Source organism: Pogonomyrmex barbatus, unplaced genomic scaffold (genome assembly GCF_055798465.1).
Source record: "Pogonomyrmex barbatus isolate J1 unplaced genomic scaffold, ASM5579846v1 scaffold2, whole genome shotgun sequence".
Taxonomy (NCBI): Eukaryota; Metazoa; Arthropoda; class Insecta; order Hymenoptera; family Formicidae; genus Pogonomyrmex; species Pogonomyrmex barbatus.
The window spans coordinates 5,249,395-5,274,212 of record NW_028297116.1 but is presented as its reverse complement, the minus strand read 5'-3'; the positions used below and the strand labels follow the sequence as shown (position 1 = coordinate 5,274,212).

The following is a 24,818-nucleotide window of genomic DNA, read 5'->3' as shown; positions in this document are numbered from 1 at the left end:
GAACAACCAATCAGAAGTCATCATCTCATTACAGGAATTGGAGTTTTGTCATATCGACGACGCTCACCGCTCTTTGAATCCGGTGTACATCGGATTCGCACGCATTTATACGCTCTGTATACACGCGGTTGCGTGTGCGCGTGTGTGTTTGCCGTATTTAATTTATACATGGTACGCGAGATCTCACTCTCTCACGAGCGGTAAATCTTTTCTATCACAATAGCTGCACGACGAGTTACCGTTTTAACATAACAGATAAGGCTAATAATGCCGCTGCAAGTTCACGACGTTCAGGTAATTATCCCGTCGAAATCATGGGTACAAGCAATTTTTCTTCCAAATCATTCGACTCTTCGAGAAGGCGGGGAGAGGGGGAAAAAATTGTTAGAGGTTATCTCGACTCGCATTTCTTTGTCGTTGCCGATTTTCTCTGATTAAAGTATCCTCATGTAAATAAAGCGAAGGATCCGAATAGTACTTTTATGTGTGTTCCTTTCCACAGCAAAATGTCGTGGAGCCAATGCAGGTTGATGCTCCTACAGAAGATAATGATAATGCTGAGGAAGAACCGTATATAGTAGAGAATCCAACACTAGTACGTATAAAAGAAATCATTTAAAATAGAAATTATCTTATATTGAATATGGAAATCTGATCCTTTTCTATAATACCTATATTGCATTTTATTTCATCAGGACTTGGAAGTATATGCCAACAGCTATACCGGACTTGCGAAACTACATAGGCTTATATATATCGCCGACCATTGTCCATCGTTACGAATAGAAGCGTTGAAGATGGCAATTACTTATGTGATGACCACGTACAACGTTGCGCTTTATATATTACTCCATAAGAAACTCGTAGAAGCAATGGGCTATACTCCTGGATTGCCAGACATAGCGGCACAGTCAACCTCTCAGGACATGCCGACGATGGATCAAACATGGGTGGAGACACGATCTAAGAAAGCTGCTCTCAAATTAGAGAAGTTTGATACTGATTTAAAAAATTACAAAAGCAATTCTATCAAGGAGAGCATACGAAGAGGTCATGACGACCTAGGAGACCACTATTTGAATTGTGGTGATCTTGTTCATGCTTTGAAATGTTATTCTAGAGCACGGGATTATTGTACCAGTGGCAAACACGTCGTGAACATGTGTTTAAATGTAATCAAAGTTTCTGTTTATTTACAAAACTGGTCCCATGTACTTAGTTATGTCACCAAGGCTGAAAGTACACCAGACTTTCCGGAATTACATGGTAAAGATAATAATCAAGCGATAGTCACGAAGTTAAAAGTAGCGGCAGGCCTAGCGGAATTGGCAACGAGAAAGTATAAGATGGCCGCAAAACATTTTCTACAAGCGTCTCTGGATCATTGCGACTGCCCCGAACTGCTGTCCCCCGGAAACGTGGCTCTCTACGGAGGACTTTGCGCCTTAGCTACCTTCGACAGACACGAATTGCAAAAACAAGTTATATTTAGTAGTTCCTTCAAATTATTTCTAGAATTAGAACCTCAACTTCGAGATATAATTTTCAAATTTTATGAATCAAAATATGCATCCTGTTTGAAACTGCTCGATGAGATAAAGGATAATATTCTCCTGGATATGTATATAGCGCCTCATGTGAACCTATTGTATACGCAAATTCGAAATAGAGCCTTGATACAATACTTTAGTCCTTATCTAAGCGCAGACATGAGACGAATGGCAACTGCATTCAATAGAACTGTATCCGAATTAGAAGACGAGCTCATGCAACTTATTCTCGACGGTCAGATTCAAGCTCGTATAGATTCACACAATAAGGTAAAAATTATTCACAATCTTGATTTATGTATATCTTATATTTCTATTATATCTACTTTTCATAGCCAAATCTATAAAAATATATTTTAACGAATTATATAGAATTGTGTGCTATTTGTACAACTAACATAATTATTAGTAATATATATATATATATATATATATATACATTATATTACAGATTTTGTATGCAAAAGATGTTGATCAACGTAGCACTACTTTTGAGAAATCCATGAGTGTTGGAAAAGATTATCAGAGACGTACTCGTATGTTGATCTTAAGAGCTGCAATGTTAAAACAGCAAATTCATGTGAAGGTAAATTGACTAAAAAAGAAAAAAGTGTTATTTTAAATTATATTTTATCCATTGCTTTATAAATATTAATCGTAAAAGTATTCTGTACTTTTTTGACAAATTATATATTGTTTTACCATGATAGAGCCCTCAACGTGACAGTACACAAGGAGGTGAAATGTCGGTAGCACCTGGAAACGGCACTTTAGCAGCAAAAAATTAAGATTGCACGCGCGTTGATATTTCACTTTGGAAAAAGCAAATTTATACGCGTGTCACTCACTCTCTCTCAACTGCCACGTCCAACTAGGTATGAAATAAGATTTCACTATCACATTCGACATTGTGTTATTTCTCTGAAGTCAATGACCTGTACCTCATTTTCAACGTATAATATATGGCATGTGTATATACATTATAAATATATATATTATTGCTACGTTGTGTTGTTTTAAAGAAACAAAGCGACTTTATCTTCAGTATAATGATTATAGAATCATAAAAGAGGAAAGTGTGTAACATAGATTAACTTTCTGATTAATTAACATATAGTATCGCGCGCGTCTCTTTTGCAGCAAAATTATATCGAAAAATTGTAAATTTTAAGTTCCTCTGTATACATGCGAAATGAACAAACCTAAGACTTTAACATACTCTCTGCTGGGATTTAGAATAATGATAAATAAATTCATTACATTACAATTCTGTGCAATTATACATCATTCTTATACAATTTATTTTGTTTTCCCATCTTCTAATTTAATGGAGGGGATAAGATGATTTTGATTTCAGATACTTTTGTACAACGATATGTTAATTGTTGAATAAAGACTTCTGTTTCACATACATTCAAAAAGTGCCAAGCTGGAGTAGTTTAAGTAATATTCTGAAAAAGTGCAAGATGTTCTTGATGGTGCTACAAGGTTGTTTGTTATATAAGCAACCTTAACTATCTAGAGAAAAATAGTAGAAGAGTTTTTGACTTCCCTTTTTCTTTCACCACAATTGCAATTTTTAAAGAAAAGGATTATAAGTCTTTATTACTTTTAAAAGAGGACCGATAGCTTTGTTTTTAAAGTTCATTATTTTTTTGAAAGTTTTTTGTCTAAAATAAAAAATGCAAAAAATAATGCTTAATTTTTTTGTAATTCAATTCATATTTCGAGTACATATTTCGTTTCTATTATAATGAAATATTTTTTTTTCGTGAAATTAGTATTACACATGAGAAATTATAATTTTAAGAATCATAACTGAATCTTTTTGTTGACAAACGACTGCTATTCAGTACCTTTAATTGATATTAAATATGATTTCTATATTTTATTATGTCAGTGATGAATGGTATTTTAATAATTTCTAGTAAATTTCAAATTTTGAATTTGTATTTTTCATGTATTTCTACCATGTAATATATATACATATAAAATTATGTTACTTTGATTTTGATGACACATATCTTTATAGACCAATAAATTACTCAAATGTTTACAACCGGCGTGAAGTTAATGGCTAGCGATTGACACCGGCTTGTTCTATTTGCATGTCGCACTTAACCTTTCCGTCCTGCCTCTTTCTCTCTTAATCTTAGTAGATCCCAAGCAATGCGAGCAAAATAAAACAATTCATTTTTATACAAATAATTTCTACAGTCATATAAAAAAGTATCTGATAGTAACAAATTTATATTACTCTGTCTGAGCCGAACTTTTTTGTTCTCCTTCATCTTTCTCTTTCCAACATCTGATTCTACGCTCATTTCAAGTGCGAAAAGTGTAACATAGTGCAAACGTAAAGAACGAATCAGATCGAGTGCGCACGTTTCATAAATCCGGAAGTGCCCGACTCGGTCGCGGTGAGAGATACCGGGAGAGAAGGAGGGGAAGGAGGATATAGACGCATCGTGTCGAGTATCGAGTATATTGCTACGTGCGTTCCAATCGATACGGACGGCGGCGGTCACATCTGGAATCTCATCATCGGTTTATGTATAAACAAGTCGGACGAGCCTTCTGACGGAGCGCGGGACGCGTGAATGGAAGACATTGTCGCCGTGAACTTTCACACTCAACCGGACAACCGATCGTACGAACGACGACGAGGACGTGATCGTACCTCGTGCGAGATCGCTCCCCCGCGCGACCGGATGTGTCGTCATGCCAAGTTGGCCGAGCTGTGGGACATCATGACAGATTTTATACGTTAATAAATCTTAATCGTTTACGCCGAGACGTATATTTTTTTCGCGGCCGGACGGTAAACGCGAGAACGTCCAAACATGGTCTTAGCGGATCTCGGACGTAAAATTACGTCCGCGTTGCGATCGCTCAGCAATGCGACCGTCATCAACGAGGAGGTGAGTTTTGTTTATCGCAGTCTGCAATATGCGCGGAACACTTCCCGACGATGATTGTAAACAAAAAAGATTAGGACGCTTCGCGGTTTTTCCCTTTTCTCTCTTTTTACGCCCACGCCCGATGTTCCTCGCGTTTCAGCTTGGGGCGCCTCGAAATCTTCGTTTGTCTGACGTGTGTGTCGCACGTGTCAAGCTATGTTTACCGCTCTAGCCTGTATCTCCGATCCGTCCAAGAAAAATGGAAAATGACAACTTCACGCAGACGTTGCGCCAATTTCTGAAAAATAATTTTCTTCCATTTATTGGAAATAATTCTCCTGGTTAGAATTTTTTAGGTTTCTGCATTAATAAAAATCTAAACAAATCAAGTTCGTTGTTGAAAATAAATAATTAAGGGCCAAAAATGAATAAAGTCCTTAGTCCTTAAAATAATTTCTTATATTATAATTATATTCTTATAATCAAATGTGCCATTGTTTTCTTGATATAATTGATATAAATTGTTTTTCTATATGCTGGTTGTATACTTATGTACTAGCTTTATGACAATGTTTCTATTTCAATAGGTTTTAAATTCTATGCTAAAGGAAATATGTGCGGCATTACTTGAAGCTGATGTAAATATTAGATTAGTGAAAAAATTACGAGAAAATGTACGCCAGGTTATCGACTTTGAAGATATGGCTGGTGGCCTTAATAAAAGAAGGATGATACAGAGCGCAGTCTTCAAAGAACTTGTGAAGGTTGGTTTGAATTTTCAATTATGATATCTGTATATTTGAAACATTAATGTAATTCTCAATGTTTAAATATATATAATTAACAATTTTTTCTTTTAGCTAATTGATCCTGGTGTTAAAGCGTATCAACCTGTAAAAGGCCGTCCTAACGTAATTATGTTTGTCGGTTTGCAAGGTTCTGGTAAGACAACTAGTTGTACCAAGCTTGCGTATCACTATCTTAAGAAAAACTGGAAAGCTTGCTTGGTATGCGCTGATACTTTTCGTGCTGGAGCATACGATCAGATCAAACAAAATGCTACAAAAGCCAGAATACCATTTTATGGCAGGTAAACAGTTGGGATAAAAAATTTACTATTTCTTAATGTTCTATTATGCTAATGATAATAATGTTTAAATGTAGTTATACGGAAGTAGATCCTGTAGCAATCGCTCAGGATGGTGTCGATATGTTTAAGAAGGAAGGATATGAGATTATTATTGTAGATACAAGTGGAAGACATAAACAAGAGGAATCATTGTTCGAGGAAATGTTGCAAGTCGCCAATGCTGTGGTAAAGTTATAATACATCTATTGTACGCGTTTGCGTACAAAATTTGTAATATTAGAAATAATGAATTTTTTAATTCTAATTATTAATGTTAATTTTCGAATATTGCAGCAACCAGACAATATAATCTTTGTAATGGACGCGACGATAGGTCAAGCATGCGAAGCGCAGGCGAAAGCTTTTAAAGAACGCGTCAATGTCGGTTCCATTATAATCACAAAATTAGATGGACATGCTAAAGGTGGTGGAGCACTTTCTGCGTAAGTCTTTTTCTATTTTCAGTTTAATAATTTTAATTTTATTTTAGTATTTTTGTTTATTACATATTTATGCAAAATAAAAATATATATTTAATATTTTTTCAGTGTTGCAGCGACACAAAGTCCTGTAATATTCGTTGGTACAGGAGAACACATAGACGATCTAGAACCGTTTAAAACAAAACCATTTATTAGCAAGTTACTGGGTATGGGAGACATTGAAGGTCTCATTGACAAAGTAAATGAGCTCAATCTAGACGATAACGAAGAATTACTTGAAAAGATCAAACATGGTCAATTTACTTTACGAGATATGTATGAACAGTTTCAAAATATCATGAAGATGGGACCATTTTCACAATTAATGGTAAATAACGATAGAAATTAAAAAAAAAAAATTATATATATATATATATATATATATATATATATATAAGTTTAAGTGAAAATTAAATATTACAATGTCTAATATTTTGCAATTTTAAATTTGTATATGTAGGGTATGATTCCTGGATTTAGCCAAGATTTTATGTCGAAAGGGACAGAACAGGAATCGATGGCAAGATTAAAACGACTCATGACTATTATGGATAGTATGAACGATTCAGGTTCGTTACTTAAAAAATGTTTCCTTTATATTTTCCCTCAATAATTATTTAATTTCTCGATATATTATGTCATCTTTTCAGAGCTGGATAGTAGAGATGGAGCTAAATTATTCAGCAAACAACCTGGAAGGATAGTAAGAGTAGCAAGGGGTTCTGGTGTAACAGAGAAAGAGGTCAAAGATTTAATTACACAGTATACAAAGTTTGCAGCGGTTGTTAAAAAAATGGGAGGCATAAAGGGTTTGTTCAAGGCAGGAGATATGGCAAAGAACGTTAATCCCACACAAATGGCAAAACTGAATCATCAAATGGCTAAAATGATGGATCCACGAGTATTACATCAAATGGGTAAGCAATTTTATAAAATCTTTTTTTAATGAATATTAAAAATATACACATACTTTATCATATGCAAAAAAATTGTTTATTTTGTTATTAAATATTAATTTTAAAAATTTGTCATTAAATACTTTATAACAGAGTTTTAAAAATAAGGATTTTCTCAATGTTTTTTTTCTTTCCACGTTATATTTTTTCAGTTTAGTTTATTTCTTGTTTTAAAATTTGTAACGTGTTCTATAGATGATATATAATTGTTTTAGGTGGTATGCCTGGATTACAAAATATAATGAAACAATTACAACAGGGCGCTGCAGGTGGATTGGGAAATTTAATGGGTGGTTTCGGTGGTAAGTCCTGAGATGAGGTTTCAGGCAGTGAACATACTGCCGTTAAGGATGTTAAATACCGTTACATACATCTCACGAGAAAGTTATGTCGTATCTGAGTTACTGATTACTGAGAAAATTTTGTTTAAAATTTGTTCTTTTCACATATTGTGTTTTATAAATGTCATGAAAATCGCATGTAATATGAAGCGACATTGATAGTGAATTCTTCGACATCTTTCTACCGTGTTTTCGATCGCTCATCGAATCGAATAAATATCTTTGGATGTAAATGCAATAAATTATCAAAATACGCTACGAAATGCGTGTCATAATGAAAAAATTAATTTATTTCGACACTGTTTATAGTCCTTTTATCTATCCTTGTATCATAATTCAATTTAGACGATGTTATGAACAAGATTGTTACTATTCTTTTTAATATTAGTATTGCAATTACAAGTACGTAAAAAAAAGGTTTTGGATATTATCATATTCAAATGATAAAAGTGTAATATGTGATGTGTAATTACAAATGTAAGTATTCATAAAAGGAATGTACGCGCGCACGCGCGCTTTGTTATGAAGAAATAAAAATTAGCAATACATCGGTTTTAAATTTCGCGGGCAAAACAGTTCCATGTATTTTTATACTTTGGTACAACGAGATCAGTTAACATTTTTTTAAAATATTTATAACAATAATTATCTTATCTATGCAGTACTTAAAAAAATAAAACTGTCAAACTACTCGCAAATTGGAAATCTTTATTTTGAAACAAATGGCAGATCTTGTTAAGAGCAGACTTGAATTAAGTGGCACGTTATCCTTGACTCAATCATAATTTTTGTAATTACAACTCTTTAAAATTATTTTATACCAAATATTGTTCCAAACTTGCTTGTAAGAATAATAATCGTATAAGAAACATTATATATATATATATATATATATACTTTTACATAATATACAATTCAACGCGTATATAAATATTTTTCGATTTGATTTAACCAGGTACAAGTGCTATGCTCTATTACAGCATATAATACTATGTGCTTCAAACATACTTCAGCAACTTATTTATATGAAAGAATCTTTGAACAACTGAGGTAGAGTACAAATATCAATACTTAAGTAGGAATACGATGGAATGGATCGTTTTAATGTAAGCTTTAAGCTTTCGGAATAGTTAGATTCATTGACTGCGCATATTTAGATTATTATGATCCTATTGACATCTTGTTACTTATCAGACTCTTTAAATAACACTTTTGAAACGGTACGTGTCAAAGGAAATGTCTCGTTCGTACCATAGCAAGTACCGTTCCAATCGTCAACATTTAAAGATAAAATCATGGCTCCCTTGAAACCATTGGTACGAATCCACGTACTCTGCAATATAAATATTTCAACCAAGTTTACGTAATTGTATATTACAGGAAGATTTTAAAAATCTGTTCAAAGTACATACTACAAAATACAAAGTCATATACTACCTTATAATAGACACTCTCCTCATTGTCGTAAGATATCCATTCCTTGCCTTTAAATGCATACGGCACACGACTTTCTTGGTTAAAAACGCTTATAGCATCGGATTTAAAAAATTGACACACCGTAGAATAAGACACGAAGCCTTTTACGCCAAGCTTCCCAAATCCGTTCGCTGGTGCTTGTAAATTATGATTTAACGGATTGTCTAAATTATAGGAGTGTCCGTAAGTCGGTATGCCAACGACAATCTTTTCTCGAGGCATTCCTTTCGCTAGCCAATAATGAGCGGAAAAATTTACGTTTAACGTGGATAAATAGCCCGTCTCCGTACAACGAGGAAAAAGTGGGGCATTCAGATCTGTGACCGGGAAGTACCAAACGTAGAAATGATAATCGTACGACATGAGATTTATAAAATCGATGTGCCTGAAAAGGTTAATTTTTATTAGTCACATTGTATTGCGTTAAATGTATTATAATTCTTTTGTGTCTCACGTACTCTGCCATTACAGGAATAATATAACTTTGATCCACAATAGCCTGTGGCGCCGCAACTGCTACTGTTAAAATCAATTTTTGTCCGCTGCGATCAAATTCCTTTCGTAATTCTTGTAATAGCTGCACAAAGTGTATTCTTTCACGATCTTCCGCTCCTAACCATGCTGGAAATTCCCAGTCAACGTCAAAACCATCCAAATGGTAAGTTTTGGTTACGTTTAATACTGATTGAATGAACCTGGAAATAAATATCGATATCAGTAAAACATCTTGAATATATTATGCATAGAAGTGAAAAGCAATGTACATACTTCTTTCTATTCGTGTGATTCTTCACCATCTCGGAGAAACCATCATGGAGCTCATTGTTTCCGCCGGCGCTAATCATGACCTTCAAGTTAGGTTCGAAATTCTTTAAAGCAACTACTTGCTCGTATACTCGCCCATTACTGCCTATGTCGAGCATATTGTTCACCACGCTCGCAAAACCCACGATAATATGCGTACAAATATGAGGGTCAATGTGCGACGGACTGAGCTCCCACGACGTGTTCAGGTCCCCCGGTATTGTATAGTAGCATACGAGGACCTGGCTAAACATCCAAGAAATTTTCAAATAAAACATACAAGTAGATAAATATATCAAAAATAAATTATATAAAATGCTATAAAATATAACAATCTATTAGCAGAATATATTGATATAGATATTTACAGTGAAATTATTTTTTTAATAATTATTTAAGTAATATGATACTTCAATTAAAGTTATATAGATTGATTTTGCTGAATTTACTATTAGTAATATATTATTGCTTTTGTATCACAAATTCAGATAATACCAATCAGTCACAATATTCTGCTTGGAGCTTGCTCTGCCAACATTTTATGTGTATAAATCTAGAATGAATGGAAAGTTTGGACAGTCCTTCACCTGGTGGTATTGCGGTGGTGTTGTTCCGATGCGCCGACACTTGTGTTCCTGTCCGCATTCTGATTCTCCTTCGTCGACTCGGCGTACATCCGAGCCCGACGTAGCCACGTAGCAATCTTGGCATCGTCAATGTGCTCCTCGACGAATCTGTCGGCCCGCGGTGCCTTCAGCAGGAGTATGCCGAACCAGGCGCGCGTGATAAACAGCACCCCGACGATAAGGAATGTCAAAGTGAGACAAACGACCTGCGTTCTCCAGCGCGGTCTGAAAGGAAAGGCGGTTACGGGAGAAATTGTAATGATCAAAATTTAGTCGAACACGAGAAACCGATCGAAATCCAGAATCTGTCGTCTTTATGCAAATAAACGACGAACGATTCTCGCGATGACCTTTCGGCACGGAAGTTCAAAAGGCAGCGATGACGTACTACGTACGTTGTCGAGAAATCGATACAAATTTTCTTTATCCCTTCTCCCCCTTCTCCATCCCTCTCTCCCTTCCATTTCTCCTACTCCGCGCTTCTCTCTTTCTCGTCCATATACGACATTAATTATAAGTCAATTACAAAAAGCAGCGTTCGAAGGACACGGCGCGTTTATGCAAGAGCGACGCGCGGCGCGTTCGCTTTTAATACTCACTGTCGTATGTTGGTTAGCAATTCATACTTGGCCTGCGGCACAGGTATTTGGTTAACCATTGAATGACTTATTATTCCTCCTGCACTGCCGAGCACCCGCGCCGAGTTACCTTTCGTAACGCTTATGAGAAACGGGGGGGATCACGAACGTCAGGGGGTCGTTGGGGGGTGATCACGTTCGACACGATCTGCGTCGGATGCCAGCCGTTGTCAGCACAACGCGCTTGATGCTTGAGCGGCGCTCTGACTATCAGCGCCGATGACTTAAGATAAAAACGGCGCTTGTGCACGAAGTCGGCCGAGAGCTCGCGTGTTTCGTGAAACGGCGGCGGCGACGCTCGCGATGTTTACGATTGCATAAGCGCGGAATGGGCGTGTTCCATTGCGATCCGCCGAGGATAAATGGGCCACACGATCACGATGTGTGTGTGATGTATGCATGGCACATGCATGTATGTAACACGCGGTACGACGGCGCGAAAAGGTTTTATTTTTATTCTTCTTTCCCCACCACGAATCGCGGATGGTTCGGAAACCGCGATTCCGGATGGAGTATAGAAGGAAGAGAGGGTGGAGGGGGGAGGAGGTCGGTTAGTCTCTCAGATGCAGTTGTTTTTCTTTTTAAAAGAACTATGAAAAATTGCAGATATCCATTTCTATGAATATAGATTAATTTTGATATTAAGTTCTAAGAATTAAAGAAATAATAAATTAAATCATGAGATCAAAGTTAATCTGCAAATAAACATTGGAGAAAGATGAGACCAAATGAACTGACTATCTCGATGTTCTTTAGGAAACAATCTGACAAGCAGTTCTTAGAAAATATTACAAATGAATGATGATTTGTTTCTCACATTTAAATGCAAGTTATTAACTTATTCTACAGAATCCTTAGAGAAGTATTTACCACACGCACGCACACACACGCACACATACGACAACATCATGCACACTAGAATTGCACATTAAAATGAAATCATGTATGTATATTCATGTAACATGTTTATATATTATTATATATATTACATTTGTATATCAATTCATTCGCAAAATAGACATCGCATATTATTGAGACTGCATATTATATGTATATCATATGTGTATACATGATAAGTAAATCTAGCACCAAAAAGTTTTAAGAAAAATAAAATTGCTTTTACATTAATATATATATATATATATATATATATTTTTTTTTATCTACTCTATTTTTATCTCTATGAAAATATTGAAAAATTAGTAAAAAATATATTCAGACTAGAACTTAAAGAATTAATACTATAAATATTAATATTTCTTATTCCTTGTGCCCCAATAAGTCAAATCATATTTATAAATTATTTAATATAAAGTTGCAACGTATCAAAATCTTATAGTAAGTACGTTGAGTTTGAATAACTTGATATTGTTGACATTAAGGAAAGCAGATCAAGTAACATCACAATTCATACATTAACCAGATAGCAAGACTTCATCTTCGGGTCTTGGTAGACGTCGATAACGTTCCTGTGTCACCAAATATACGGATAAACCTCCGAATGATATGAGCAGCAATCCTATACAGTTCATTAGTACTCCTTCACCATCAAAATCTGCGTACTTGTTCCTGAAATTTCAAGCGAAAAAAATGTATCTTTGTATGCCCAATCACGCTTGTTTACTTTTTTGGAGGAGTCTATCGCTACTGACTTTAATGTGAAGATTGCTTTCTCGTTAAGTCCTAGTAAACACGAAGCAATAGCGCCGATGAAGGCTGCGACGCCAAAATACACATGTATCGGCATATAGGAAGCTCGTAATGGAGTTTGCAATCCAGGAAAGAGGAACGTGATACATCCAGCAACCCACTATAAATGCAAAATGTCTATACATGTATCTACGAATTAAAGATTATTGAGCAAATTCCACGGATTCTACCTGACAACAGAATAATATTACGGTGGTCAATCCGACCCAGCTATGCAATGTATACATGTTCGGTATAGGTGACGAAGCTAGATTGTGGCTGTCGAAGACTGCTATCAAAGCGATCACAATCAACAATACAATAAATAACATCAATCCTGCATGGATCAACTTTAATCGGCGTTTGCGAACGTTTCGTTGCGTTCTATAGATGAGCATGGCTGTAAATAGAGAACATACATAAATTATTATGTGCACGAGAGCATAGAACAATAAAAAGAAATTCGTACCATTGGCATACAAAAACACAAATCCTATGACCATTAACAAGGGATGCCAATTGAATTCAAGTCCCGGATTTGATCTCCATGAAAAACCATTTCTATAGAAACTTGTCCATACAAATATCAGGATCACGAGAAGTGCACCACATCCTTCAGTAAGACCGAGGAGAGGAACGAAACCCTCTAGAGAGTGAGTTTGCCTTTGAGGCGACTCTCCTATTTGTTCCATATCTGGAAATATTTTGCTTATATTAATAACAATGTAACAAATATCTTGATAAATATATTAATAAATGATAAAGATAGAAATTAACAAATACTCTTGTTGGGAAGTAATATATAAAGTGGACATCAAAGTACAGAATACATAAGTTTATTTATCAATGTTTTTGTGTATTATATAAGATTATATGATTAAACTTATTAAACTTTTAACTTATTTAACATACCTAAACATCTTTCATACTCATACGGATAATTTGACATTATGTGTAAATCCAAATAATAAAAATAATTTTCTTTTCATGCAGGCATTAACTTTGGACGAGCAACAGGTGAAATACAAACTAACAAAAGACGATGACAGACGATGAAGGAATATTTTTTTATATAAAAAACAAAATACACACGATTCTGGAAGAACGGGACAGTTAAGAACGTATCACGATAATAAAGAAAAACAAATTAATATTTACATTTAATCTAACATATATGATTAATGCTTATAAAAAAACAAGAAGGAAAAATTGCGTTTTATGGATGAAACACAAATATTATTAGATGACTGGGCGTACATTCCGTCCGTGCACATCAGTTGATATAAGATACTCAAGTGACAGCTGTCACCTTTATCTCTTAAGTGGAGCAACACTTATATTAGCTTTCAAACCACTTTAGCAACGTGATAACGCTTATCGCGGGACGATGTAAGGGGAACTTACAACAAATACAACAGGCTGTCTATCGCATCACGTATAATACTTACCTCCTTCGCATACGGTTTTTCGAACAATAAATCTGTCGGATCAACAAGTACCATGACACCTATATATATATGTATGTGCGTTACATTCTATGACGTCACGCGTTAAATAGAGAACGTTTATCGATTTTTCTTTGGGATAAGAAAAGATAAGAGATTTCACACCTGTAATTTCATGAACATAACGGCATAAGTAAAGCTGCATTTCGAATAAGAAAAACTACGTTTATTGCATTGCTCGCATTTTCTATACTTCTATTTCTCATCTTTTCTTTTTCCAATGCATATATATATATATATATATATACATGTTCACCTTGCTTTAGATGCAAAAATTCTAAGAAATACACGAACAAATCTATTAGAAATTAATAGCCTGTTTTTATTACTTCATTGTATTAAAATTTTTCCTCGTTTTTGCCAAAAATATATCGATTTTAAATTTAAAAAAATTTTTTTTATTTTAAACGGATTTAAAAGCAAAGTATTTTTAAAAATTCTATTATGTTATGATTGGTGGCACAGATTTTGTCCAGTTAGTATTTCTAAATATTTTTTAAACTATTTCACCCAAACTGTAATTATAATAAGTTATGTACACTTTTGTTAATATAGATTAACTTTTTAGATTAATCTCAATTTAATTTATTTTTAACTTACATTAATACATACACAATGTAAAATGAACAAGTAAAAAGTAATCAATCAAAATGCCCATCTTTCATTCCGATTCTATTCTGATTTTAAAACGATCAAATTTCTCGAGATGGAAAGAGAAGGAAAAAAGATAAACCGAGCAAGAATTCAGCTGAAAAGAACAGGCCTACTAGGAAAGTAACTCGCTGATATTTAGGTGCACTCAGGTATTATTTTTGAACACATCGCAATGGCTGAACGCTTGACGGAGAGGCAAGGAGAGGGGAAACAGCTGTTCGGTGGTGGACATGTTTATCGCAGCGGCCGTACGGGGATGCGTTGTCGTTCCGGGGTGCATACGTCAACTTGGGAGATAGCACGGGCGGGAATGATGTGATGACGAGGAATGTGGTGAATGACGCCCGGACTGAGTTGGTGAGCGCGCTACGTCCGGTGCTACGTGCGTGAAAAACGCGTCGTCGTCGGTGGGTTATGTGTCGACGGGCCGCGCGCAATTATTATCATGGCGCAGTGCAAGTTAACCCCGCGCGAGTTTATCGGCAACGCATTCTCCCCGCAGATTGCCGTGGTCTGCTCGGCCGCGGCCGACGCCGCGTGCCAGAAAAATAATCTCTCGTTTGTCGAGCTGCTCCAGCCGTTTTGTAAATTAAACACCGAAGGTAAGCCGAGTTTTCCACATCTTGTCACGCCACGCCACGCCACGCCACGCCGCGCCACGCCACGCCACATCACATCATATCATACATCACATCACATCACATCACATCACATCACATCACATCACATCACATCACATCACATCACATCACATCACATCACATCATATCACATCACATCACATCACTCCGTTCCATACCATGTCAATGCGTTTATCGGCTGCATCATTCGCTTGACAGATTCCATGCATCGCTGATGCATATATTGTATATAAACTGAATGTATCAAGAGTTAGGCTCCGTGGACCATTCGCGATGTGTTTTGCTAATTGAGATATTGACTTGTTGAATGATTCCATTCTTCAGAATTTTTCTGGGTTATTTCTTAAGGAGTCACCTCTGACCAATGACTTCATGGATTGATTGATCTAAAATAGTAAACAATTTGAAAGAAATTGTATTAATATTTGCAAACATCCAGGAAAATGTTACTGTATCTAGAAATGTTCAAAGGTCATTCATTCAAATAAGGATAGATGGCAAGCAATTTGATATAATGAATTGTTGTTTGATATAATGAATGGAGCTTGATTTTTTATATATTTTGTATGAGCAAGACTTATTTATATACTGACTCAATGGATTTTCCACTGTGTGTCTATTAGATGTTTGGAAAATTAGAAATCTGATCTTCTGATCTATGTGCATGTCACATTAATGGCAACATATATTCTTAGGTCATTTTAAGGATCCTCAAGGAACTACAGTGGCAATTAGAAATCTTAGACTTTCCATACAAGATATTAATGCGCGACCGCCAGAACCGAGTCTTGCCAAGAAGTTGTTGAACGAAGCAGTCAGTTCTGCAATGTGTGAGCGTACAACTGCAATTCGCATTGGCGTGACTGAGTTGGACATCCCTGTTTCCGTTCCCTGGTTTGAAGCATGGAGAGAAACATTTTTGAACGTCCAATTTCCATCAGATCATGAATTCACAAAACATCTGCTCGCGTGCATGATAGTCATTTCCACGGCAGAAGACAATCCATTAGAAAGAATTCAAACTATGGGAGCGCAATTGCATCAAAGTATACCAGGAAAGTTGCCTAAGTGGTTCAACAATAATGCTCTTAGGTATTACATCTTAGTTCACGATGCCATTCAGGATGATAGAAATAAGTAAGTATATTACTTCTTTTTATCAATTTTATATGTCAGTATTTTCTGGATTATTAAATTAAATAAAATAAAACATTAACAATCATTAACTTTTTTTATAACCTTAATAATTGTTCTAAATTAATCAGTTCTTTTTTGTAAAGAGACATATATCTTTCAGAGCAGAAACAGTTTTTACAGAGATGAAGACAATTTATGGTGCTAACAATTGTTTTCTATTGCAAATGAATTCGAGACCGCCTGGTCTGTCCGACGATAATACGCATTTGCCCGATCCTTGGAGTCAGTTTTTGACAAAACATTCGGAATTAGTTGGTAACAGTGAACAGAATAGTTCTCCTCGTACACCAGCGGATACAGGTGGAGTATCTGCCATGCCGAGTGAGCTGACTACAGAAACTGAGAAGTGCGTTATTTTTATATATATATATATATATATATATATATTGAGATTGTTTATGAGTATATTGGCAAATTTTTTAGATCTTATGACGTAAACGTGTTTTAAAATTTTACAATCCGTAAAAGCTATATTTTTTACTACAGAACGAGCCAAGCTGGAACACCGATAATGCCACAAAACTGTGTTGCATTGCCATCTCCAGATTTGGCAGAGTTGATTTCTGGAATCGATACAATTAGTCTCTCATCTGAAATATCTGACTCGGCAAATACGAATCTAGAAGTTGGACAAGAAGCAGTGCCAGTTACAATTCATCCACTCAGCCCAAACAGTGAGAAATTACAAAGTTTTGCAAGTAATGTTAAGGGCCAACAATCCGTTGTTACTAGCTCACCTATAAATACGAATGTCTGGGCGGATTCTCCAAATTATGTAGTTGCTCAACATGGTGCTCGTCTTTCCACTCAAGATCTAGAAAGATTACGAACATTAATAACAGAATTCTGTTTGCGAAGTTTGTTGCCTTATGTAGAAAAGCAGATTGGTTTATTGAATGACGTGATTTCAACTAAGAGAGTCAGTAGATCGCTGTTCAGTGCTACGAAAAGATGGTTTAGTACAAATAAGCCTGGTGCACCAGGTTCGGCCCCATCAAATGCTGTAATGTAAGAGAAAATAAAATTTTATTAATTATTTATTAATTATTTATCAAAAAAAAGAAAGATTTTCTTCTTATTCAACAACATCTCGAAGTTAATTATATTAATAAAATGTTGGCGATTCTCTGAAATTTCATGTGTTTGTTTCAGTTATACGGCAGAATCACCAGAGTTACAATTACGACGTCTAGGCGATTTGTGTTTCATGTTCGGTCATTATTCGCTCGCTTATCAAGCTTATCACAGCGCGAAGCGTGATTTCGCGGCCGATCAGGCATGGGTGTATTACGCGGGCGCTCTTGAAATGGCCGCTTTAAGCGCCTTCATGCAAGGCGAGACGAACAGGAAAACTATCGAATACATGGACGATGCGATATTGACTTATGCGAATAGTTGTAAAATGCCTCAATTTGCGACAAGGGCGACACTGCTCAGTGCCGAATGTTTGAAGGGTCGGGGGTTGTACGGAGAAGCTGCGAAGCAACTAATACGAATGACCAGCGAGGATTCCGATTTACGCTCGGCTTTGCTGCTCGAACAGGCCGCTTATTGCTTTATCGGTCCAAAAATGATGCGTAAATACGCTTTCCACGCGGTCCTGGCTGGACATAGATTTTCGAAGGCTGGTCAAAGAAAACACTCGTTGAGATGTTATCAACAAGCTTATCAGGTAGATATAAACGCATTACTATCTCCAGTAAAAACGCCATATTTCGTCAGAAATTTTCTTTAATGAAAACAACTTTGTTGTTTTATGAATAACGTTGTAAATAATGTTATAAATAATGTATGATACTAGGTATATTACGAAAGGGGCTGGTCTTTGGCTGAAGATCACATCCATTTCACGATCGGCAGGCAAGCTGCATCTTTGAAACAAATCTCCGAGGCGGTGAAGGCGTTTGAAAAATTACTTAATGCTTCTAGTAAACAACATGCTCCACAACAGGCTGCGTTTTTGCGAGAATTTTTACATACTCATAATGTAAGTATAATAAGCAATAATAGAGTTGTCGGACAGCGATTACACTGAACATCAATTGGATGATTTTTGTTCACGTGGTCGTCTACAGTTGTTGTTTCAGGAGAATAACACGAGTTGTACAGGACTTCCTATTTTACCTTTACCATTGTTAGATAATGACAATATCAAAGTGCTGTATGGTCCGTTGGGCAAACAAACCGAAAGCAATATCCCAGCGAGCCACGTCACGTTCAGTATGGAAGAAACAAATGACGCGAAATGGTCGAAAATGGAGGAATTGTTAATAACCGAGGCACAAGGTTCTCCGCCTATGATATTTAAGCCGACAGTCGTACTGTATTCTAGGACAAGTAATAATGCTGTCAAGCCAAATGCAGTTTTGGATGAACCAGTGCATTATTCTATTGATTTGCACAATCCGTTACATGTTCCGCTACCACTGTCAGACGTGACTCTGTTATGGTCATTTACTTGCAATAATGAAACTGTCACAAACGAAATGAAAACGATTGACAGTTCGAATCCGGTTGATTCGGATGTCATAGACACGATCTTGCTGCAACCGGCATATAAACACAATATCGTGTTGTCTCTTACGCCCAGACGAGTGGGCGAACTGAAGGTTTTAGGTATAAGTTACAAATTGTCCAATCCGATCCAGACGACAAGCGATTCGTTAATTGCAAATTCAACCACCATTATTGCCGGTAAGAGATTATTTGAGATTACGCCGCCCAAATTAAAAAACGTCAAAGAGAAACCTGGCATGAATATCTACGGGAAGGATTACAGACTGGAAATGAATGTGATAGAAAAGGCGGCGTTTATGCAGGTATACTTTCACGAGAAACGTGACGTTATATGTGTCATTGTGAACGTACAAGTTTGAAATCTTTATAATTTTTTTCGTAGATACTCTTTAGTAAATTGTCACCCGAAATGCTGTGCGGTGAAATACAGAGGGTAGAAGTTACTTTAAAAAATATAGGTAACGCACCGTTGACGAACATATACATTGCATCTACCGATGCCAAACTTTTCACGTTAGGAAATATGGAAGACGATAGATTTGGAAGCGAAGGTAAATATCTTCAGGATATTTTATCATTTTATTTTTTTTTTTTGTAAGATATCTTTGTATTTTATTTTATCTGAAACAAAAGCCTTTATTGTTATTATATATATTATCGAATATGACTATATGTTTGCAGATTCCATTACAAAGAAGAGTAGTAGGTCAGTCACAAAGGTGATATTACCGATCTCGAAGAATGGTGTACTAAATGTAGGCGAAACTCACAAAATGCCACTTTGGGTGCAGGCACCACACGAGAAGGGCACTCACAAACTAGATCTGCTTTTCTATTACGAAAGTGTCGAATCAAAAACTGCATTGAAACACCGTTTATGCCGACATACTTGGCAATTAACAGTGTTAGATTCAATACAGATTACCGCGGTTGCTGCTAGAAGCGGATTGTTCAAGGACGACTCACCTACGTTAAATCTAATCATGTCTGTTAAAAATACCAATCAAGTTCACGATCCATCTATAAATGAAATTATCCTGTCCGAAGTGTCGTTTCAAAGCGTCGTCTGGTCTGCATTTCATTCCTCGGTTTTGCCGCCAAGCATAAAGGTGCAACCTCAGGAAGTATTCCATTTGATGTTAAAACTGAGGAAGAAGAAAACCGACAGCAGATCGACCATTTCCGACGTGTCCTTGACTTCTAACGAAGACGACAAAACGTTGCTCAACAGTTATCCGTTCATCAATTTTGTACAGAGGCGGCACATTCAACCACTGGATGTGAATGAAAGTTTGAATGATGCGCAGCAATTTCAATCGCAGCAGACTGTCGAGCGCGGCTCCGTGTCGGATATCTTCGCATTGAATTCCACACTGATCGTTAAGTGGTGTGCCAACGTGACGGAAAGCGGCGTGATCACCCGGAAGGCGGTCGGACAACATCATCTCGAGCTCGAGCATTTGAACAAGACGTACAAACACCCGAAGGAACCGCGTACCGAACGCAGCGAGTACGGCGCTCGCTTAAAAGTTTTCGGGCCGGACCGGAACGTGTCGAGTGCAGTTAGTGTTCCTCTCAAGGATCCCGTGTGGGAAGCAGAATATCTGAAAAGTCTAATCTCTTTCTCTCTCAGCCATCACCGACAAATTACACACGATTTTCGACAAAGCCGATTGTGCATCGTTCCCGTGACGATGTATTTACAAAATCACTCGGAAATGCGAGTCGACGTTAAAATAAGTACGATAGGTACTAGTAGGTAAGCGAAATGAAATATTGTATTTGCCTTAGCATGTTTGATACTGTAGATTGCTTATCTTTTATCTTCTTTATATTTGTCTCTTCATTGTTACGCGTATATATATATATATATATATATATAAAATGTAATTTTCTTTTGCAGTGAAACTCATCTTCCGAATATTAAGTCACAGCTTTACTCTCCGCAAGCTTCGACGTATTACAAATACGCGGGCCACTCGTCAATTTATTCCAATGTTGAAGCGCACGCGAGTAATATTATCAAATTACTCGCCGTATTGCCTGGCACTGGAACGTACGACTTAGCGGCACGAATTGAAATCTCTATTAAAGTTGTAAATAGCGAGGAGTACATCCCTCAGAAAGGCAAAATGGAGAGTATATGCGTAATTAATGAGGGCAGTACGTAGATTATACCTGTCGCGATTAGAGTCACTATGGAATATGGAAGTACTATTTTTAGCGTAATTCACAGAATCATTCCTTGTCAGCATATGTACATACGTGGTATGTTGAAAATTGTTACATTATACTATAATTGATATTTTAATAATGTCAACGTATTTTTTACCTGATACACGTTTCATCGTCGGTCGCTTTACACGATAATTCTCGTGTACTCCGTTGGGTAAAAGGAGACGCGCGTGAATCAAAATTTTTCATTTTCAGAATCGACTTTGTTCGATCGGTTTAACGAATGTAGTTATCTAATTTTTTTACGACCTATTAGTCTCAAGCTACCTCACGACAAATTTATGAAATAGTCGAACCCGCGACAGAAATTTTAAACAGCTTTTCTCTGCCGCATCAGGATAAATCGGGAACGACTGCATGTCTTCAACTGCCAAACAAATAATACACGTTACCTTTTATTAAGACATATGTATAAAGCATGTTTATAGTTATCCGTTACTTTCACGCTATCTTTATCAGTGAAAGAAATTTTTTTTCTTTACACAAAAATGGATTCTCTTCAAATCTCGGGGGATATAAATTAAAAGTCATTTTTCTCATTGCATAAAAAGGAGTAAAAGATACCACTCTTGTTTTTCTATGTAAACTTAATATTTATGTATATTTAGCGATTGATGTGATTGTTTACGTGACAGCGTAAAGAATAGAGATTAGATTTTTCAAACATTTCATGAATACATGAAACGTGAATATGGATTGGGATTTTTTGAAGTGTTTGGAAGGATTCAAAAGAACAAATAAGGAATACTTGAGGTTTTTTAGATAATAACTTGTATCTTTTGTACAGTATGTCAGAAAGAAATAAGAAATGTAATAAGTCAATTTTCATAAACGACTAAAGAATTATAGATTATAATACAATGTTAGAAAAGGGTTTTGTATATCTTCTCGTAATTCACGAGTCAAGTAAATATTAGGCAGAGTTATTTTCCTTTAATGATTGTAATGGCGTTTGTAACATACTATCTTTCTATGACGAATTAAATCTTTTTTTAAACTTCCCATTAAGCAAGAAATCTTTAAATAACTCTGCAAAAAAGGAATAACGTATAGTCATTATGAGATCCTTTAAAAAATACAAAGATTTAATTTTTTGTAAATATAACGATATTTATTTTGTAAATATATTTCAAAATGTATTAAACCTTTGATAATGCATTATAAATATATGTACAACTATATAGATAATTAATATAGATATAATTATTAATATAATTAATAATTGCATATATATTTAATTATGTGCACATCTTTATATCACGATTGTGCATTTTTTTTTGCATAATGTAGATTTTTGAAAAATTTTCTGAAAAATGTTTTCATTCAAAAAATATATATAAATTTAGTGAAAATCAAGGTAACGTATAAAAATAATACGTATAGAAATTGCGTCTAAGAATCAGAATATCCATTATGTTGATGAATCATTACATTTTGCCGCATCTTATGTGTCATCAGGAGTCATCAGGAGTCATCAGGAAGAGTAGAATATGGGCAAGTTTTTTAATTTATCGATTAATAAATCATATTATGCGCATATGCAACTTTGCTCTATAAAAGTAACATTTGCGCATTATGCGATTAATCAATCGAATTAAAAAACTCGTTTTATGCTATAGAATCATTTATTTTAGAATCACTTATTTATCACCCTGTATATCGATTGTGATTGGTACATAAGTTTTTAGACTACCAATCAAATTTATATTTTTAAGGAACACTTAAAAATCACTAGTTTTCACGGAAGTTTTGCGCTCGAGGATTGGCAATCCTTCTTATGTGGTAATTATGGCAAACTCTCATCGCCAATCACAAGCAACTTCATGTTATTGAATCGAACTTTCCTCTACTTGTTTCAAGGTTAGCTTCCATTTTCCTTTTCTCGTGTGGTTCGTACCGATTGGAGTCGGTGAGATATAGCTTTTCTTCATCCATTTTTATCTTTTGACATCGTGGTATATATTAAATATTCTCTTACATATCATGCTTCTTGAATCTATTCTAAATTTATAGATTTGTATATTTTTCCGTATATATATGTATTTATTTTTTTAACATGGAAATTTAATTTACAGGTTAAAATGGGACGCCGACCAGCGAGATGGTACGTAGTTTATTGCCTTCACAAATTGTGTTAATCTTTTTAGCAAGTTTCACAATATTTTTTTCTGCCATATGGTATTTTATACAAAAGTCAAGTACTGTTTTCCATATGTCGATGTTTATGTGTTATTAAGATTTCTTTAGGCATACCTATGCAATTTTTTATCAATACTTACGATTGCATTATTTTGCGTAATATGACAATAAAAACTTCTAATTTGATATGAAAATTTTAACAGTACTGAGATTTGATGTTAAAAATCATGATATTGCTGTATTAAAAAAAAAATTTTTTCTTTTCAGTTATCGATATTGTAAAAATAAACCATATCCGAAATCTAGATTTTGTCGTGGTGTGCCAGATCCAAAGATTCGAATTTTCGATCTTGGGAAGAAGAAAGCATCTGTAGAGGACTTCCCATTATGTGTGCACTTAGTGTCGGACGAATATGAACAACTCAGTTCTGAGGCTTTGGAAGCTGGACGTATTTGTGCTAACAAGTACATGGTGAAAAATGCTGGAAAAGATCAATTTCATATTCGTATGAGACTTCATCCGTTCCATGTTATTCGCATCAATAAAATGTTATCGTGTGCTGGAGCTGATAGGTATGTAATCACATGATAATAAGATAACAAGATTTATTTTCTTTCTAGGATGTTTACTCCTATTTACGTTTTACTATTCTTGTGAAATTTTTCATGAAGCTTTGATTTTACATCCTTTTATTATCTGATATACAATTATTCTTGATAGATTGCTGTATTCTATTCTTTTATAGGCTTCAGACTGGAATGAGAGGTGCCTTTGGTAAGCCTCAAGGTACTGTGGCCAGAGTACATATTGGTCAACCTATTATGAGCGTGCGTTCCTCTGATCGCCATAAGGCGGCTGTCATTGAAGCTCTGCGACGTGCAAAGTTTAAGTTTCCTGGGCGTCAGAAGATTTACGTATCAAAGAAATGGGGTTTCACGAAGTACGATCGCATAGAATACGAGGAACTGAAAGCAGCAGGTCGTCTTGCCCCAGATGGTTGCAATGTCAAGTATCTACCTGAGCACGGACCGCTCGATGAATGGAAAAAGTTCAGGAAAGTACTTGCTGCAGCTTAAACAAGCATGGGACATATTTTGGACATTGAATTGAATAAAATATATAATCATAAAAATTGAAACATGTATATATTTATTTAAAACACCTGAAAACAGTTTAAAAATTTGTTCAATATATAATATCTTTTATATCTTTTTTTTATTAAATTTTGAATCACTCTATTATATTTTTAAAGTTCATTAATCAATTTTATTGAGAAAGATTGTAGAGTGATGCTATATATTAACAAGACTCGATTTCTGATTTTTTAAAAAATATTTT

At 35.5% G+C, this 24,818-nt stretch overlaps 6 protein-coding genes and 1 long non-coding RNA gene across 11 annotated transcripts; 4 read left to right on the top strand and 3 right to left on the bottom strand.

Moving 5' to 3' along the window:
* The first annotated feature begins 66 nt into the window (after positions 1–66).
* CSN1b (COP9 signalosome subunit 1b) lies at positions 67–2,817 on the top strand. The gene is made up of 5 exons (XM_011640358.3): positions 67–294; positions 503–595; positions 696–1,820; positions 2,002–2,136; positions 2,261–2,817. Exons 1-5 carry the CDS (start codon positions 268–270, stop codon positions 2,336–2,338), a joined length of 1,458 nt encoding a protein of 485 aa, XP_011638660.1. The 5' UTR covers positions 67–267; the 3' UTR covers positions 2,339–2,817.
* Positions 2,818–3,790, bottom strand: LOC105428204 (uncharacterized). Its single transcript, XR_967974.3, has 2 exons — positions 3,571–3,790; positions 2,818–3,068 (listed from the first exon to the last, which is right to left on the bottom strand). It is a non-coding gene; the product is annotated as an uncharacterized LOC105428204 (long non-coding RNA).
* Positions 3,791–4,025: 235 nt separating this feature from the next.
* Positions 4,026–7,621, top strand: Srp54k (signal recognition particle 54k). The gene is made up of 9 exons (XM_011640374.3): positions 4,026–4,471; positions 5,038–5,214; positions 5,311–5,540; positions 5,615–5,765; positions 5,874–6,022; positions 6,128–6,389; positions 6,522–6,630; positions 6,712–6,978; positions 7,233–7,621. The coding sequence occupies exons 1-9, from the start codon at positions 4,394–4,396 to the stop codon at positions 7,328–7,330; spliced, it is 1,521 nt and encodes a 506-aa protein (XP_011638676.1). The 5' UTR covers positions 4,026–4,393; the 3' UTR covers positions 7,331–7,621.
* A 285-nt stretch (positions 7,622–7,906) lies between these two features.
* LOC105428191 (chitinase-3-like protein 2) lies at positions 7,907–11,315 on the bottom strand. The gene is made up of 6 exons (XM_011640345.3): positions 10,864–11,315; positions 10,226–10,489; positions 9,603–9,884; positions 9,293–9,529; positions 8,796–9,219; positions 7,907–8,691 (listed from the first exon to the last, which is right to left on the bottom strand). Exons 1-6 carry the CDS (start codon positions 10,920–10,922, stop codon positions 8,542–8,544), a joined length of 1,416 nt encoding a protein of 471 aa, XP_011638647.2. The 5' UTR covers positions 10,923–11,315; the 3' UTR covers positions 7,907–8,541.
* A 535-nt stretch (positions 11,316–11,850) lies between these two features.
* Positions 11,851–14,183, bottom strand: LOC105428175 (transmembrane ascorbate-dependent reductase CYB561). Of its 3 annotated transcripts, none has more exons than XM_011640324.3 (5): positions 14,040–14,183; positions 13,061–13,285; positions 12,783–12,991; positions 12,555–12,712; positions 11,851–12,471 (listed from the first exon to the last, which is right to left on the bottom strand). In XM_011640324.3, the coding sequence occupies exons 2-5, from the start codon at positions 13,281–13,283 to the stop codon at positions 12,318–12,320; spliced, it is 744 nt and encodes a 247-aa protein (XP_011638626.1). In that variant the 5' UTR covers positions 13,284–13,285; positions 14,040–14,183; the 3' UTR covers positions 11,851–12,317. The 3 variants fall into 3 exon arrangements, with proteins under 3 accessions (XP_011638626.1, XP_011638633.1, XP_011638617.1); XM_011640331.3 differs by lacking the exon at positions 14,040–14,183 and adding an exon at positions 13,849–14,005; XM_011640315.3 differs by lacking the exon at positions 14,040–14,183 and adding an exon at positions 13,504–13,814.
* A 731-nt stretch (positions 14,184–14,914) lies between these two features.
* l(3)76BDm (trafficking protein particle complex subunit 8 homolog l(3)76BDm) lies at positions 14,915–22,532 on the top strand. Its single transcript, XM_089077270.1, has 10 exons — positions 14,915–15,352; positions 16,087–16,528; positions 16,689–16,934; positions 17,075–17,596; positions 17,741–18,260; positions 18,390–18,575; positions 18,664–19,407; positions 19,488–19,656; positions 19,787–20,864; positions 21,009–22,532. Exons 1-10 carry the CDS (start codon positions 15,196–15,198, stop codon positions 21,274–21,276), a joined length of 4,332 nt encoding a protein of 1,443 aa, XP_088933396.1. The 5' UTR covers positions 14,915–15,195; the 3' UTR covers positions 21,277–22,532.
* A 589-nt stretch (positions 22,533–23,121) lies between these two features.
* Positions 23,122–24,618, top strand: RpL10 (ribosomal protein L10). Of its 3 annotated transcripts, none has more exons than XM_011633435.2 (4): positions 23,122–23,249; positions 23,416–23,444; positions 23,747–24,052; positions 24,226–24,618. In XM_011633435.2, the coding sequence occupies exons 2-4, from the start codon at positions 23,422–23,424 to the stop codon at positions 24,554–24,556; spliced, it is 660 nt and encodes a 219-aa protein (XP_011631737.1). In that variant the 5' UTR covers positions 23,122–23,249; positions 23,416–23,421; the 3' UTR covers positions 24,557–24,618. The 3 variants fall into 3 exon arrangements, with proteins under 3 accessions (XP_011631737.1, XP_088933424.1, XP_011631738.1); XM_089077298.1 differs by having other exon boundaries at positions 23,178–23,200; XM_011633436.3 differs by having other exon boundaries at positions 23,181–23,295.
* Positions 24,619–24,818: the final 200 nt, after the last annotated feature.

What these genes read in the sequence shown, in the direction of transcription:
- CSN1b (XM_011640358.3), top strand. Translation starts at nt 268, where the DNA reads ATGCCGCTGCAAGTTCACGACGTTCAG. An exon ending in TGCAAGTTCACGACGTTCAG is followed by an intron (nt 295 to 502) that starts GTAATTATCCCG and finishes TCCTTTCCACAG; the next exon opens with CAAAATGTCGTGGAGCCAAT. An exon ending in TAGTAGAGAATCCAACACTA is followed by an intron (nt 596 to 695) that starts GTACGTATAAAA and finishes TTATTTCATCAG; the next exon opens with GACTTGGAAGTATATGCCAA.
- Srp54k (XM_011640374.3), top strand. Translation starts at nt 4,394, where the DNA reads ATGGTCTTAGCGGATCTCGGACGTAAAATTACGTCCGCGTTGCGATCG. An exon ending in CGACCGTCATCAACGAGGAG is followed by an intron (nt 4,472 to 5,037) that starts GTGAGTTTTGTT and finishes CTATTTCAATAG; the next exon opens with GTTTTAAATTCTATGCTAAA. An exon ending in TCTTCAAAGAACTTGTGAAG is followed by an intron (nt 5,215 to 5,310) that starts GTTGGTTTGAAT and finishes TTTTTCTTTTAG; the next exon opens with CTAATTGATCCTGGTGTTAA.
- LOC105428191 (XM_011640345.3), bottom strand. Translation starts at nt 10,922, where the DNA reads ATGGTTAACCAAATACCTGTGCCGCAGGCCAAGTATGAATTGCTAACC. An exon ending in CACCACCGCAATACCACCAG is followed by an intron (nt 9,885 to 10,225) that starts GTGAAGGACTGT and finishes TTGGATGTTTAG; the next exon opens with CCAGGTCCTCGTATGCTACT. An exon ending in AATCACACGAATAGAAAGAA is followed by an intron (nt 9,530 to 9,602) that starts GTATGTACATTG and finishes ATTTATTTCCAG; the next exon opens with GTTCATTCAATCAGTATTAA.
- LOC105428175 (XM_011640315.3), bottom strand. Translation starts at nt 13,540, where the DNA reads ATGTCAAATTATCCGTATGAGTATGAAAGATGTTTAG. An exon ending in TGAGTATGAAAGATGTTTAG is followed by an intron (nt 13,286 to 13,503) that starts GTATGTTAAATA and finishes AAATATTTCCAG; the next exon opens with ATATGGAACAAATAGGAGAG. An exon ending in TGTGTTTTTGTATGCCAATG is followed by an intron (nt 12,992 to 13,060) that starts GTACGAATTTCT and finishes CTCTATTTACAG; the next exon opens with CCATGCTCATCTATAGAACG.
- RpL10 (XM_011633435.2), top strand. Translation starts at nt 23,422, where the DNA reads ATGGGACGCCGACCAGCGAGATG. An exon ending in GGACGCCGACCAGCGAGATG is followed by an intron (nt 23,445 to 23,746) that starts GTACGTAGTTTA and finishes TTTTCTTTTCAG; the next exon opens with TTATCGATATTGTAAAAATA. An exon ending in TCGTGTGCTGGAGCTGATAG is followed by an intron (nt 24,053 to 24,225) that starts GTATGTAATCAC and finishes ATTCTTTTATAG; the next exon opens with GCTTCAGACTGGAATGAGAG.